Source organism: Oncorhynchus tshawytscha, unplaced genomic scaffold (assembly GCF_018296145.1).
Source record: "Oncorhynchus tshawytscha isolate Ot180627B unplaced genomic scaffold, Otsh_v2.0 Un_contig_3022_pilon_pilon, whole genome shotgun sequence".
Classification (NCBI taxonomy): Eukaryota; Metazoa; Chordata; class Actinopteri; order Salmoniformes; family Salmonidae; genus Oncorhynchus; species Oncorhynchus tshawytscha.
The window spans coordinates 155506-170479 of NW_024609724.1; the positions used below are offsets into that span (position 1 = coordinate 155506).

The following is a 14974-nucleotide window of genomic DNA, read 5'->3' on the forward strand; positions in this document are numbered from 1 at the left end:
CTAGGATGTTGCCTGTGCATTCCATTTATTTATTTTTATCCTGAAAAACTCCCCAATCCTTAATTAAGGATTACAAGCATACCCATTACATGATGCAGCCACCACTATGCTTGAAAATATGTTCGTTCGGCGGTCGACGTCACCTGCTTTCTAGCTATCGCCGCTCCATTTTTCATATCTCCATTTGTCTGGTCTTGTTTCCATACACACCTGGTTTTCATATGTCCATTTGTCTGGTCTTGTTTCCATACACACCTGGTTTTCATATGTCCATTTGTCTTGTCTTGTTTCCATACACACCTGGTTTTCATATGTCCATTTGTCTTGTCTGGTTTTCATACACCTGGTTTTCATATGTGCATTTGTCTGGTCTTGTTTCCATACACACCTGGTTTTCATATCTCCATTTGTCTTGTCTTGTTTCCATACACACCTGGTTTTCATATGTCCATTTGTCTTGTCTGGTTTTCATACACACCTGGTTTTCATATGTCCATTTGTCTTGTCTTGTTTCCATACACACCTGGTTTTCATATGTCCATTTGTCTTGTCTGGTTTTCATACACACAATGGTTTACATATGTCCATTTGTCTTGTCTTGTTTCCATACACACAATGGTTTACATATCTCCATTTGTCTTGTCTGGTTTTCATACACACAATGGTTTTCATATGTCCATTTGTCTTGTCTGGTTTTCATACACACCTGGTTTTCATATGTCCATTTGTCTTGTCTGGTTTTCATACACACCTGGTTTTCATATATCCATTTGTCTTGTTTCCATACACACCTGGTTTTCATATCTCCATTTGTCTTGTCTGGTTTTCATACACACCTGGTTTTCATATGTCCATTTGTCTTGTCTTGTTTCCATACACACCTGGTTTTCATATCTCCATTTGTCTTGTCTGGTTTTCATACACACCTGGTTTTCATATGTCCATTTGTCTTGTCTTGTTTCCATACACACCTGGTTTTCATATCTCCATTTGTCTTGTCTGGTTTTCATACACACCTGGTTTTCATATGTCCATTTGTCTTGTCTGGTTTCCATACACACCTGGTTTTCATTTCCCCAATCAATCTACTTGTATTTAACCCTCTGTTTCCCATCATGTTTTGTGTGTAATTGTTTCATGTTATTTTATTACGCAATTTATTTTTGTATGTTCTGTGTTTTGAGCGCGTTTGATTTATGTAGTGCTCTCGTTTTTGGAACAAAAATAAAAGTGTGCCTGTTAACATCACTCTACTCTCCTGCACCTGACTTCACCTCTATACACCCGTTGACAAGAGTGGTACTCAGTAAGGTGTTGTATTGGATTTGCCCTAAACATAACACTTTCTATTGAGGACAAAAAGTGAATTGATTTGGCAATTATTTGGGCACTATTACTTTATTGCTTTGTTGCAAACAGGATGCATGTTTTGGAATATTTTTACTATGTACAGGCTTCCTTCTTTTCACTGTCAATTAAGTTATTATTGTGGAGTAACTACAATGTTGTTGATCCATCCTCAGTTTCTCCCATAACAGCCATTAAACTCTGTAACTGTTTTAAAGTCATCATGGGCCTCATGGTGAAATCCCTGAACGGTTTCCTTCCTCTGACTTAGGAAGGACGCCTGTATTTGTGTAGTGACTGGGTGTTTTCATACACCATCTAAAAGGGAAATAAATAACTTCACCAAGCTCAAAGGGATATTCAATGTCTACCAATAGGTTCCCTTCTTTGTGAGGATTGGAAAATATCCCTGGTCTTTGTGGTTGAATCTGTGGTTGAATCTGTGGTTGAATCTGTGGTTGAACCCTAAATTCACTGCTCGACTGAGGGACTTTACAGAGAACTGTATGTGTGGGGTACGGAGATGAGGGACTTTACAGAGAACTGTATGTGTGGGGTACGGAGATGAGGGATTAATTCAAAAAATAATGTTAAACACTATTATTGCACACAGAGTGAGTCCATGCAACTTAGTGTGACTTGTTAAGCAACATTTGACTTCTAAACACATTTAGGCTTGTCATAACAGAGGGGTTGAATACTTATTGACTCAAGACATTTAATATGTAAAAAATGTCTAAAATCATAATTCCACTGACATGACGGTGTTATTGTGTGTGGGCCAGTGTAAAAAATGTCTAAAATCATAATTCCACTGACATGACGGGGTTATTGTGTGTAGGCCAGTGTAAAGAATGTCTAAAATCATAATTCCACTGACATGATGGGGTTATTGTGTGAGGCCAGTGTAAAAAATGTCTAAAATCATAATTCCACTGACATGTGGGGTTATTGTGTGTAGGCCATGAAAAATTCTAAAATCATAATTCCACTGACATGTGGGGTACGGAGATGTGTAGGCCAGTGTAAAAATGTCTAAAATCATAATTCCACTGACATGATGGGGTATTGAGATGAGGCCAGTGTAAAAAATGTCTAAAATCATAATTCCACTGACATGATGGGGTTACAGAGAACTGTGTGTAGGCCAGTGTAAAAAATGTCTAAAATCATAATTCCACTGACATGACGGGGTTACGGAGATGTAGGGCCAGTGTAAAAAATGTCTAAAATCATAATTCCACTGACATGACGGGGTTATTGTGTGTAGGCCAGTGTACAAAAATGTCTAAAATCATAATTCCACTGACATGACGGGGTTACAGAGAACTTGTGTGTAGGCCAGTGTAAAAAATGTCTAAAATCATAATTCCACTGACATGAGAACTGTATTGTGTGTAGGCCAGTGTAAAAAATGTCTAAAATCATAATTCCACTGACATGAACTGGGTTATTGTGTGTAGGCCAGTGTAAAAAATGTCTTTAAAATCATAATTCCACTGACATGATGGGGTTATTGAGATGTAGGACTTGTAAAAAATGTCTAAAATCATAATTCCACTGACATGATGTGGGGTTATTGTAGTGTAGGCCAGTGTAAAAAATGTCTAAAATCATAATTCCATGACATGTGGGGTTATACTGTGTGTCAGGCCATGTAAAAAATGTCTAAAATCATAATTCCACTGACATGACGGGGTTATTAGTGTGTAGGCCAGTGTAAAAAATGACTAAAATCATAATTCCACTGACATGACGGGGTTATTGTGTGTAGGCCAGTGTAAAAAATGACTAAAATCATAATTCCACTGACATGATGGGGTTATTGTGTGTAGGCCAGTGTAAAAAATGTCTAAAATCATAATTCCACTGACATGACGGGGTTATTGTGTGTAGGCCAGTGTAAAAAATGTCTAAAATCATAATTCCACTGACATGACGGGGTTATTGTGTGTAGGCCAGTGTAAAAAATGTCTAAAATCATAATTCCACTGACATGACGGGGTTATTGTGTGTAGGCCAGTGTAAAAAATGTCTAAAATCATAATTCCACTGACATGACGGGGTTATTGTGTGTAGGCCAGTGTAAAAAATGTCTAAAATCATAATTCCACTGACATGATGGGGTTATTGTGTGTAGGCCAGTGTAAAAAATATTATTATATATTTAATCCATTTTGAAATTCAGGCTGGAACACAACAACATGTGGAATAAGTCCAGGGGTGTGAATACTTTGTGAAGGCCATGTATCTGCTCATTGATCATGGACTGTACACAACATGCCTATAAGTCCAGGGGTGTGAATACTTTGTGAAGGCCAGGTATCTGCTCATTGATCATGGACTGTACACAACATGCCTATAAGTCCAGGGGTGTGAATACTTTGTGAAGGCCAGGTATCTGCTCATTGATCATGGACTGTACACAACATGCCTATAAGTCCAGGGGTGTGAATACTTTGTGAAGGCCAGGTATCTGCTCATTGATCATGGACTGTACAACATGCCTATAAGTCCAGGGGTGTGAATACTTTGTGAAGGCCATGTATCTGCTCATTGATCATGGACTGTACACAACATGCCTATAAGTCCAGGGGTGTGAATACTTTGTGAAGGCCAGGTATCTGCTCATTGATCATGGACTGTACACAACAGGCCTATAAGTCCAGGGGTGTGAATACTTTGTGAAGGCCAGGTATCTGCTCATTGATCATGGACTGTACACAACATGCCTATAAGTCCAGGGGTGTGAATACTTTGTGAAGGCCAGGTATCTGCTCATTGATCATGGACTGTACACAACATGCCTATAAGTCCAGGGGTGTGAATACTTTGTGAAGGCCAGGTATCTGCTCATTGATCATGGACTGTACACAACATGCCTATAAGTCCAGGGGTGTGAATACTTTGTGAAGGCCAGGTATCTGCTCATTGATCATGGACTGTACACAACAGGCCTATAAGTCCAGGGGTGTGAATACTTTGTGAAGGCCAGGTATCTGCTCATTGATCATGGACTGTACACAACAGGCCTATAAGTCCAGAGCCACAGAGTTGCATAGCTACTTTGCATCTTTACGTTCTTGATATCAAAAACCATTTGCTTTTAAATGACTAGAGCGAGCAGCAAAGACTTTAAGGATTCACATATTTTGTTTTTTTATTGACAAAGTAGATTTGACCACAAAACAACGTGCCAAATCTACTTCTCAATTCAGACAGAATCAAAAAGATGTGATTGGACTGTGGCTCTGGTGCCAAAACAACTGGTGTGTGTATGCATCATCCATCTCGCCCTCCCGGGTGCTTTTCCCAGCGATAATTAACAGCTCTGACAGTGAGAGAGGGGGAAGAGAGGGAGGAGAGCTGTGAATTAGAATTAACGCTGACTAAATAGCTGTCAATGTTTGATTACAGCCTGAATCAGAGGGAGAGGGGCTAATAGAGGTGGAAACACCCACGTTAGGCTGAATCAAACGCTCCTCTGTGCTGTGATGCTTGAGTGTGTGTGTGTGTGTGTGTGAGAGAGAGTCTGTCCATTTCATCCCTTTTTCAGTGATGAAGGCTACTTGGGAGATTCACACCTGTTGGCCACACTTGCCAAAATGGGTAAACTTTACCAGCAAAAGTCTCAAAGTTATTAATTGAGTTATTATTTACTGAATTGGATAGAATGATGACTTGTAGCCAATTTGTCAAACCTGCAACTCCCATTCAAAGCTACCTGATCCATTGTCTTCCTAGGTGATGCATTACAGAATGATAGTCTCATTTTAAATAGCTGTGGTCAGTTATAGAATATGAGAGTCTCATTTTAAATAGCTGTGGTCAGTTATAGAATATGAGTCATTTTAAATAGCTGTGGTCAGTTATAGAATATGAGAGTCTCATTTTAAATAGCTGTGGTCAGTTATAGAATATGAGAGTCTCATTTTAAATAGCTGTGGTCAGTTATAGAATATGAGTCATTTTAAATAGCTGTGGTCAGTTATAGAATATGAGAGTCTCATTTTAAATAGCTGTGGTCAGTTATAGAATATGAGTCATTTTAAATAGCTGTGGTCAGTTATAGAATATGAGAGTCTCATTTTAAATAGCTGTGGTCAATTATAGAATATGAGTCATTTTAAATAGCTGTGGTCAGTTATAGAATATGAGAGTCTCATTTTAAATAGCTGTGGTCAGTTATAGAATATGAGAGTCATTTTAAATAGCTGTGGTCAGTTATAGAATATGAGAGTCTCATTTTAAATAGTTGTGGTCAGTTATAGAATATGAGAGTCTCATTTTAAATAGCTGTGGTCAGTTATAGAATATGAGAGTCTCATTTTAAATAGCTGTGGTCAGTTATAGAATATGAGAGTCATTTTAAATAGCTGTGGTCAGTTATAGAATATGAGAGTCTCATTTTAAATAGCTGTGGTCAGTTATAGAATATGAGAGTCTCATTTTAAATAGCTGTGGTCAGTTATAGAATATGAGAGTCTCATTTTAAATAGCTGTGGTCAGTTATAGAATATGAGAGTCTCATTTTAAATAGCTGTGGTCAGTTATAGAATATGAGAGTCTCATTTTAAATAGCTGTGGTCAGTTATAGAATATGAGTCTCATTTTAAATAGCTGTGGTCAGTTATAGAATATGAGTCTCATTTTAAATAGTTGTGGTCAGTTATAGAATATGAGAGTCATTTTAAATAGCTGTGGTCAGTTATAGAATATGAGAGTCTCATTTAAAATAGCTGTGGTCAGTTATAGAATATGAGAGTCATTTTAAATAGCTGTGGTCAGTTATAGAATATGAGAGTCTCATTTTAAATAGCTGTGGTCAGTTATAGAATATGAGAGTCATTTTAAATAGCTGTGGTCAGTTATAGAATATGATAGTCTCATTTAAAATAGCTGTGGTCAGTTATAGAATATGAGAGTCATTTTAAATAGCTGTGGTCAGTTATAGAATATGAGAGTCTCATTTTAAATAGCTGTGGTCAATTATAGAATATGAGAGTCTCATTTTAAATAGCTGTGGTCAGTTATAGAATATGAGAGTCTCATTTTAAATAGCTGTGGTCAGTTATAGAATATGAGAGTCATTTTAAATAGCTGTGGTCAGTTATAGAATATGAGAGTCATTTTAAATAGCTGTGGTCAGTTATAGAATATGAGAGTTTTTAGATAGTTGTGGTCAGTTATAGAATATGAGAGTCTCATTCTAAATAGCTGTGGTCAGTTATAGAATATGAGAGTCATTTTAAATAGTTGTGGTCAGTTATAGAATACGAGAGTCATTTTAAATAGCTGTGGTCAGTTATAGAATATGAGAGTCTCATTTTAAATAGTTGTGGTCAGTTATAGAATATGAGTCATTTTAAATAGTTGTGGTCAGTTATAGAATATGAGAGTCATTTTACATAGCTGTGGTCAGTTATAGAATATGAGAGTCATTTTAAATAGCTCTGGTCAGTTATAGAATATGAGAGTCTCATTTTAAATAGCTGTGGTCAGTTATAGAATACGAGTCTTATTTTAAATAGCTGTTGTCAGTTGGTTTGAGAGCTGAAAGGCTGTTCACTCACCGCCACAGAGATCCTACCCAACACATGTTCTGGGATCCTCCTGTATACGTCCAGAGAGCCACCTGCGCACACACACACACACACACACACACACACACACACACACACACACACACACACACACACACACACACACACACACACACACACGCACACACGCACACAGTTGAGTGTTGATGGACGCATGCTGACAGGTCGTCCTTCGAGGGAGACAATGTGTTATAACTGAGAAATCACTGTGTTAAATTCACGCACACACACTCCCACCCTTGTAGCTTTTAGCAAAGATGCATGCTAGCCCCCAGCCACTGAAGATGACAGTCTTCCTCTAAGTAGAAGTGTAAATGGATACAGGGTGGTAAGAGGTTTGACATTCCAGCTTTCATAGAGCTCTGGATGGGAGTGGAGTAAAGGCCTCTGCTAACCCCAGCCTCAGCACTAACCCTAACCCCAGCCTCAGCACTAACCCTAACCCCAACCCCAGCCTCAGCACTAACCCTAACCCTAACCCCAGCCTCAGCACTAACCCTAACCCCAGCCTCAGCACTAACCCTAACCCCAGCCTCAGCACTAACCCTAACCCCAGCCTCAGCACTAACCCTAACCCCAACCCCAGCACTAACCCTAACCCCAGCCTCAGCACTAACCCTAACCCCAGCCTCAGCACTAACCCTAACCCCAACCTCAGCACTAACCCTAACCCCAGCCTCAGCACTAACCCTAACCCCAGCCTCAGCACTAACCCTAACCCCAGCCTCAGCACTAACCCTAAACCCCAGCCTCAGCCTCAGCACTAACCCTAACCCCAGCCTCAGCACTAACCCTAACCCCAGCCTCAGCACTAACCCTAACCCCAGCCTCAGCACTAACCCTAACCCCAGCCTCAGCACTAACCCTAACCCCAGCCTCAGCACTAACCCTAACCCCAACCCTCAGCACTAACCCTAACCCCAGCCTCAGCACTAACCCTAACCCCAGCCTCAGCACTAACCCTAACCCCAGCCTCAGCACTAACCCTAACCCCAGCCTCAGCACTAACCCTAACCCCAGCCTCAGCACTAACCCTAACCCCAACCCCAGCACTCAACCCTAACCCCAGCCTCAGCACTAACCCTAACCCCAGCCTCAGCACTAACCCTAACCCCAGCCTCAGCACTAACCCTAACCCCAGCCTCAGCACTAACCCTAACCCCAGCCTCAGCACTAACCCTAACCCCAGCCTCAGCACTAACCCTAAACCCCAGCCTCAGCACTAACCCTAACCCCAGCCTCAGCACTAACCCTAACCCCAGCCTCAGCACTAACCCTAACCCCAACCCCAGCACTAACCCTAACCCCAGCCTCAGCACTAACCCTAACCCCAGCCTCAGCACTAACCCTAACCCCAACCTCAGCACTAACCCTAACCCCAGCCTCAGCACTAACCCTAACCCCAGCCTCAGCACTAACCCTAACCCCAACCCCAGCCTCAGCACTAACCCTAACCCCAGCCTCAGCACTAACCCTAACCCCAGCCTCAGCACTAACCCTAACCCCAGCCCCAGCACTAACCCTAACCCCAGCCTCAGCACTAACCCTAACCCCAGCACTAACCCCAGCCTCAGCACTAACCCTAACCAACACTAACCCTAACCCCAGCAATAACCCTAAACCCAGCGCTAACCCTAACCCCAGACTCAGCGCTAATCCCAGCCTCAACGCTAACCCTAAACCCAGCAATAACCCTAAACCCTAGCGCTAACCCCATCACTAACCCTAACCCAGCAATAACCCTAAACCCTAGCGCTAACCCTAACCCCAGCCTCAACGCTAACCCTAAACCCCTGCACTAACCCTAACCCCAGCCTCAGTGCTAACCCTAACCCCATTCTCAGCGCTAACCCTAACCTCAACCTAACCCTAGCCCCATTCTCAGCGCTAACTCTAACCCCAACCCCAGCGCTAACCCTAAACCCCATTCTCAGCGCTAACCCTAACCCCAGCCTCAACGCTAACCCTAACCCCAGCCTCAACGCTAACCCTAACCCCAGCCTCACGCTAACCCTAACCGCAGCCTCAACGCTAATCCCAGCCTCAAAGCTAACCCTAAACCCCAGCCTCAACACTAACCCTAACCCCATTCTCAGCGCTAACCCTAACCCCAGCACTAACCCTAACCCTAACCCCAGCACTAACCCTAACCCCAGCCTCAAAGCTAACCCTAAACCGCAGCACTAACCCTAAACCCCAGCACGAACCCGAACCCCAGCACGAACCCTACCCCTACACTAACACCCGCACTAACCCTAACCCCAGCACTAACCCTAACCCCAGCACTAACCCCAGCCTCAGCACTAACCCTAAACCCAGCACTAACTCTAACCCCAGCACTAACCCTAACCTCAGCACTAACCCTAACCCCAGCACTAACCCTAAACCCAGCACTAACACCAACCCTAAACCCCAGCACTAACACCAACCCTAAACCCCAGCACTAACCCTAAACCCCAGCACTAACCCTAACCCCAGCACTAACCCTAACCCCAGCCTCAAAGCTAACCCTAAACCCCAGCACTAACCCTAAACCCCAGCACTAACCCTAAACCCCAGCACTAACAATAACCCCAGCCTCAAAGCTAACCCTAAACCCCAGCACTAACCCTAAACCCAAGCACTAAACCTAAACCCCTCACTAACCCCAGCACTAACCCCAGCCTCAGCACTAACCCTAACCCCAGCACTAACCCTAACCCCAGCCTCAAAGCTAACCCTAAACCCCAGCACTAACCCTAAACCCCAGCACGAACCCGAACCCTAACCCTAACCCCAGCACGAACCCTAACCCCAGCCTCAACACTAGCCCTAAACCCCTGCACTAACCCCAGCACTAACCCTAACCCCAGCACTAACCCTAACCCCAGCACTAACCCTAACCCCAGCCTCAAAGCTAACCCTAAACCCCAGCACTAACCCTAAACCCCAGCAGAACCCAGAACCCCAGCACGAACCCTAACCCCAGCACGAACCCTAACCCCAGCACTAACCCTAACCCCAGCCTCAACCCAGCCCTAAACCCCTGCACTAACCCCAGCACTAACCCTAACCCCAGCCTCAAAACTAACCCTAAACCCCAGCACTAACCCTAACCCCAGCACTAACCCTAACCCCAGCCTCAACTCTAACCCTAACCCCAGCACTAACCCCAACCCCAGCCTCAGCACTAACCCTAACCCTCAGTGCTAACCCTAACCCCATTCTCAGCGCTAACCCTAACCTCAACGCTAACCCTAGCCCCATTCTCAGCGCTAACTCTAACCCTAACCCCAGCGCTAACCCTAACCCCATTCTCAGCGCTAACCCTAACCCCAGCCTCAACGCTAACCCCAGCCTCAACGCTAACCCTAACCCCAGCCTCAACGCTAATCCTAGCCTCAAAGCTAACCCTAAACACCAGCCTCAACACTAACCCTAACCCCATTCTCAGCGCTAACCCTAACCCTAACCCCAGCACTAACCCTAACCCTAACCCCAGCACTAACCCTAACCCCAGCCTCAAAGCTAACCCTAAACCCCAGCACTAACCCTAAACCCCAGCACGAACCCGAACCCCAGCACGAACCCTACCCCTACACTAACCCCGCACTAACCCTAACCCCAGCACTAACCCTAACCCCAGCACTAACCCCAGCCTCAGCACTAACCCTAAACCCAGCACTAACCCTAAACCCCAGCACTAACCCTAACCTCAACACTAACCCTAAACTCAGCACTAACCTAACCCCAGCACTAACCCTAACCTCAGCACTAACCCTAACCCCAGCACTAACCCTAAACCCAGCACTAACACCAACCCTAAACCCCAGCACTAACACCAACCCTAAACCCCAGCACGAACCCTAACCCCAGCACGAACCCTAACCCCAGCCTCAACACTAACCCTAAACCCCAGCACTAACCCTAAACCCTAGCGCTAACCTTAACCCTAACCCCAGCACTAACCCTAACCCCAGCCTCAGCACTAACCCTAACCCCAGCACTAACCCCAGCCTCAGCACTAACCCTAACCAACACTAACCCTAACCCCAGCAATAACCCTAAACCCTAGCGCTAACCCTAACCCCAGCCTCAGCGCTAATCCCAGCCTCAACGCTAACCCTAAACCCAGCAATAACCCTAAACCCTAGCGCTAACCCCATCACTAACCCTAACCCCAGCAATAACCCTAAACCCTAGCGCTAACCCTAACCCCAGCCTCAACGCTAACCCTAAACCCCTGCACTAACCCTAACCCCAGCCTCAGTGCTAACCCTAACCCCATTCTCAGCGCTAACCCTAACCTCAACGCTAACCCTAGCCCCATTCTCAGCGCTAACTCTAACCCTAACCCCAGCGCTAACCCTAACCCCATTCTCAGCGCTAACCCTAACCCCAGCCTCAACGCTAACCCTAACCCCAGCCTCAACGCTAACCCCAGCCTCAACGCTAACCCTAACCCCAGCCTCAACGCTAATCCTAGCCTCAAAGCTAACCCTAAACCCCAGCCTCAACACTAACCCTAACCCCATTCTCAGCGCTAACCCTAACCCTAACCCCAGCACTAACCCTAACCCTACTAACCCTAACCCTAACCCCAGCACTAACCCTAACCCCAGCCTCAAAGCTAACCCTAAACCCCAGCACTAACCCTAAACCCCAGCACGAACCCGAACCCCAGCACGAACCCTACCCCTACACTAACCCCGCACTAACCCTAACCCCAGCACTAACCCTAACCCCAGCACTAACCCCAGCCTCAGCACTAACCCTAAACCCAGCACTAACCCTAAACCCCAGCACTAACCCTAACCTCAACACTAACCCTAAACTCAGCACTAACTCTAACCCCAGCACTAACCCTAACCTCAGCACTAACCCTAACCCCAGCACTAACCCTAAACCCAACACTAACACCAACCCTAAACCCCAGCACTAACACCAACCCTAAACCCCAGCACTAACCCTAAACCCCAGCACTAACCCTAACCCCAGCACTAACCCTAACCCCAGCCTCAAAGCTAACCCTAAACCCCAGCACTAACACTAAACCCCAGCACTAACCCTAACCCCAGCACTAACAATAACCCCAATCTCAAAGCTAACCCTAAACCCCAGCACTAACCCTAAACCCAAGCACTAAACCTAAACCCCTGCACTAACCCCAGCACTAACCCCAGCCTCAGCACTAACCCTAACCCCAGCACTAACCCTAACCCCAGCCTCAAAGCTAACCCTAAACCCCAGCACTAACCCTAAACCCCAGCACGAACCCAAACCCCAGCACGAACCCTAACCCCAGCACGAACCCTAACCCCAGCCTCAACACTAGCCCTAAACCCCTGCACTAACCCCAGCACTAACCCTAACCCCAGCACTAACCCTAACCCCAGCCTCAAAGCTAACCCTAAACCCCAGCACTAACCCTAAACCCCAGCACGAACCCGAACCCCAGCACGAACCCTAACCCCAGCACGAACCCTAACCCCAGCCTCAAAGCTAACCCTAAACCCCAGCACTAACCCTAAACCCCAGCACGAACCCGAACCCCAGCACGAACCCTACCCCTACACTAACCCCGCACTAACCCTAACCCCAGCACTAACCCTAACCCCAGCACTAACCCCAGCCTCAGCACTAACCCTAAACCCAGCACTAACCCTAAACCCCAGCACTAACCCTAACCTCAACACTAACCCTAAACTCAGCACTAACTCTAACCCCAGCACTAACCCTAACCTCAGCACTAACCCTAACCCCAGCACTAACCCTAAACCCAACACTAACACCAACCCTAAACCCCAGCACTAACACCAACCCTAAACCCCAGCACTAACCCTAAACCCCAGCACTAACCCTAACCCCAGCACTAACCCTAACCCCAGCCTCAAAGCTAACCCTAAACCCCAGCACTAACACTAAACCCCAGCACTAACCCTAACCCCAGCACTAACAATAACCCCAATCTCAAAGCTAACCCTAAACCCCAGCACTAACCCTAAACCCAAGCACTAAACCTAAACCCCTGCACTAACCCCGCACTAACCCCAGCCTCAGCACTAACCCTAACCCCAGCACTAACCCTAACCCCAGCCTCAAAGCTAACCCTAAACCCCAGCACTAACCCTAAACCCCAGCACGAACCCAAACCCCAGCACGAACCCTAACCCCAGCACGAACCCTAACCCCAGCCTCAACACTAGCCCTAAACCCCTGCACTAACCCCAGCACTAACCCTAACCCCAGCACTAACCCTAACCCCAGCCTCAAAGCTAACCCTAAACCCCAGCACTAACCCTAAACCCCAGCACTAACCCTAAACCCCCACGAACCCTAACCCCCAGAACCCTAACCCCAGCCTAACCCCAGCACTAACCTAACCCCAACCCCAGCACTAACCCCAGCACTAACCCCAGCACTAACCCTAACCCCAGCCTCAAAACTAACCCTAAACCTCAGCACTAACCCTAACCCCAGCACTAACCCCAACCCCAGCCTCAGCACTAACCCTAACCCTCAGCACTAACCCTAACCCCATTCTCAGCGCTAACCCTAACCTCAACACTAACCCTAGCCCCATTCTCAGCACTAACCCTAACCCTAACCCCAGCGCTAACCCTAACCCCAACCCTAACCCCAGCCTCAACGCTAACCCTAACCCCAGCCTAAACTAATCCCAGCACTCAAACCAACCCTAAACCCCAGCCTCAACACTAACCCTAACCCCATTCTCAGCGCTAACCCTAACCTCAACGCTAACCCTAACCCCAGCCTCAGCACTAACCCTAACCCCAGCACTAACCCTAACCCCAGCCTCAAAGCTAATCCTAGCCTCAAAGCAAACCCTAAACCCCAGCACTAACCCTAATCCCAGTCTCAACACTAACCCTAACCCCAGCACTAACCCTAACCTCAACACTAACCCTAACCCCAGCACTAACCCTAAACCCCAGCACTAACCCTAAGCCTCAACACTAACCCTAACCCCAGCACTAACCCTAACCCCAGCACTAACCCCAGCCTCAGCACTAACCTAACCCCAGCACTAACCCCAGCCTCAGCACTAACCCTAAACCCAGCACTAACCCTAAACCCAGCACTAACCCTAAACCCCAGCACTAACCCTAAACCCCAGCACTAAGCCCCCAACCCCAGCACCAACCCTAAACCCAGCACTAAACCCCCCTAAACCCCAGCACTAACCCTAAACCTCAGCACTAACCCTAAACCCCAGCACTAACCCTAAACCCCAGCACTAACCCTAACCCCAGCACTAACAATAACCCCAGCCTCAAAGCTAACCCTAAACCCCAGCACTAACCCTAAACCCCAGCACTAACCCTAAACCCCTGCACTAACCCTAACCCCAGCACTAACAATAACCCCAGCCTCAAAGCTAACCCTAAACCCCAGCACTAACCCTAAACCCCAGCACTAACCCTAAACCCCTGCACTAACCCCCTAAACCCCTGCACTAACCCCAGTACTAACCCCAGCCTCAGCACTAACCCTAACCCCAGCACTAACCCTAACCCCAGCCTCAAAGCTAACCCTGAACCCCAGCACTAACCCTAAACCCCAGCACGAACCCGAACCCCAGCACGAACCCTAACCCCAGCCTCAACACTAGCCCTAAACCCCTGCACTAACCCCAGCACTAACCCTAACCCCAGCACTAACCCTAACCCCAGCACTAACCCTAACCCCAGCCTCAACACTAACCCCAACCCCAGCACTAACCCTAACCCCAGCACTAACCCCAGCCTCAGCACTAACCCTAAACCCAGCACTAACCCTAAACCCCAGCACTAACCCTAACCTCAACACTAACCCTAAACTCAGCACTAACTCTAACCCCAGCACTAACCCTAACCTCAGCACTAACCCTAACCCCAGCACTAACCCTAAACCCAGCACTAACACCAACCCTAAACCCCAGCACTAACACCAACCCTAAACCCAGCACTAACCCTAAACCCCAGCACTAACCCTAACCCCAGCACTAACCCTAACCCCAGCCTCAAAGCTAACCCTAAACCCCA

At 46.5% G+C, this 14974-nt stretch overlaps 1 protein-coding gene across 3 annotated transcripts in view; it reads right to left on the bottom strand.

The window, feature by feature from the left end:
* LOC112240758 (dual specificity mitogen-activated protein kinase kinase 5) overlaps positions 1-14974 on the bottom strand; it is a 125961-nt gene that overhangs the window by 70883 nt on the left and 40104 nt on the right. For all 3 annotated transcript variants that reach the window (XM_042317280.1, XM_042317282.1, XM_042317281.1), the window contains one exon: positions 6921-6982. In XM_042317280.1, coding sequence (XP_042173214.1) covers positions 6921-6982 — 62 coding nt within the window. The remainder of the gene's footprint in view (positions 1-6920; positions 6983-14974) is intronic.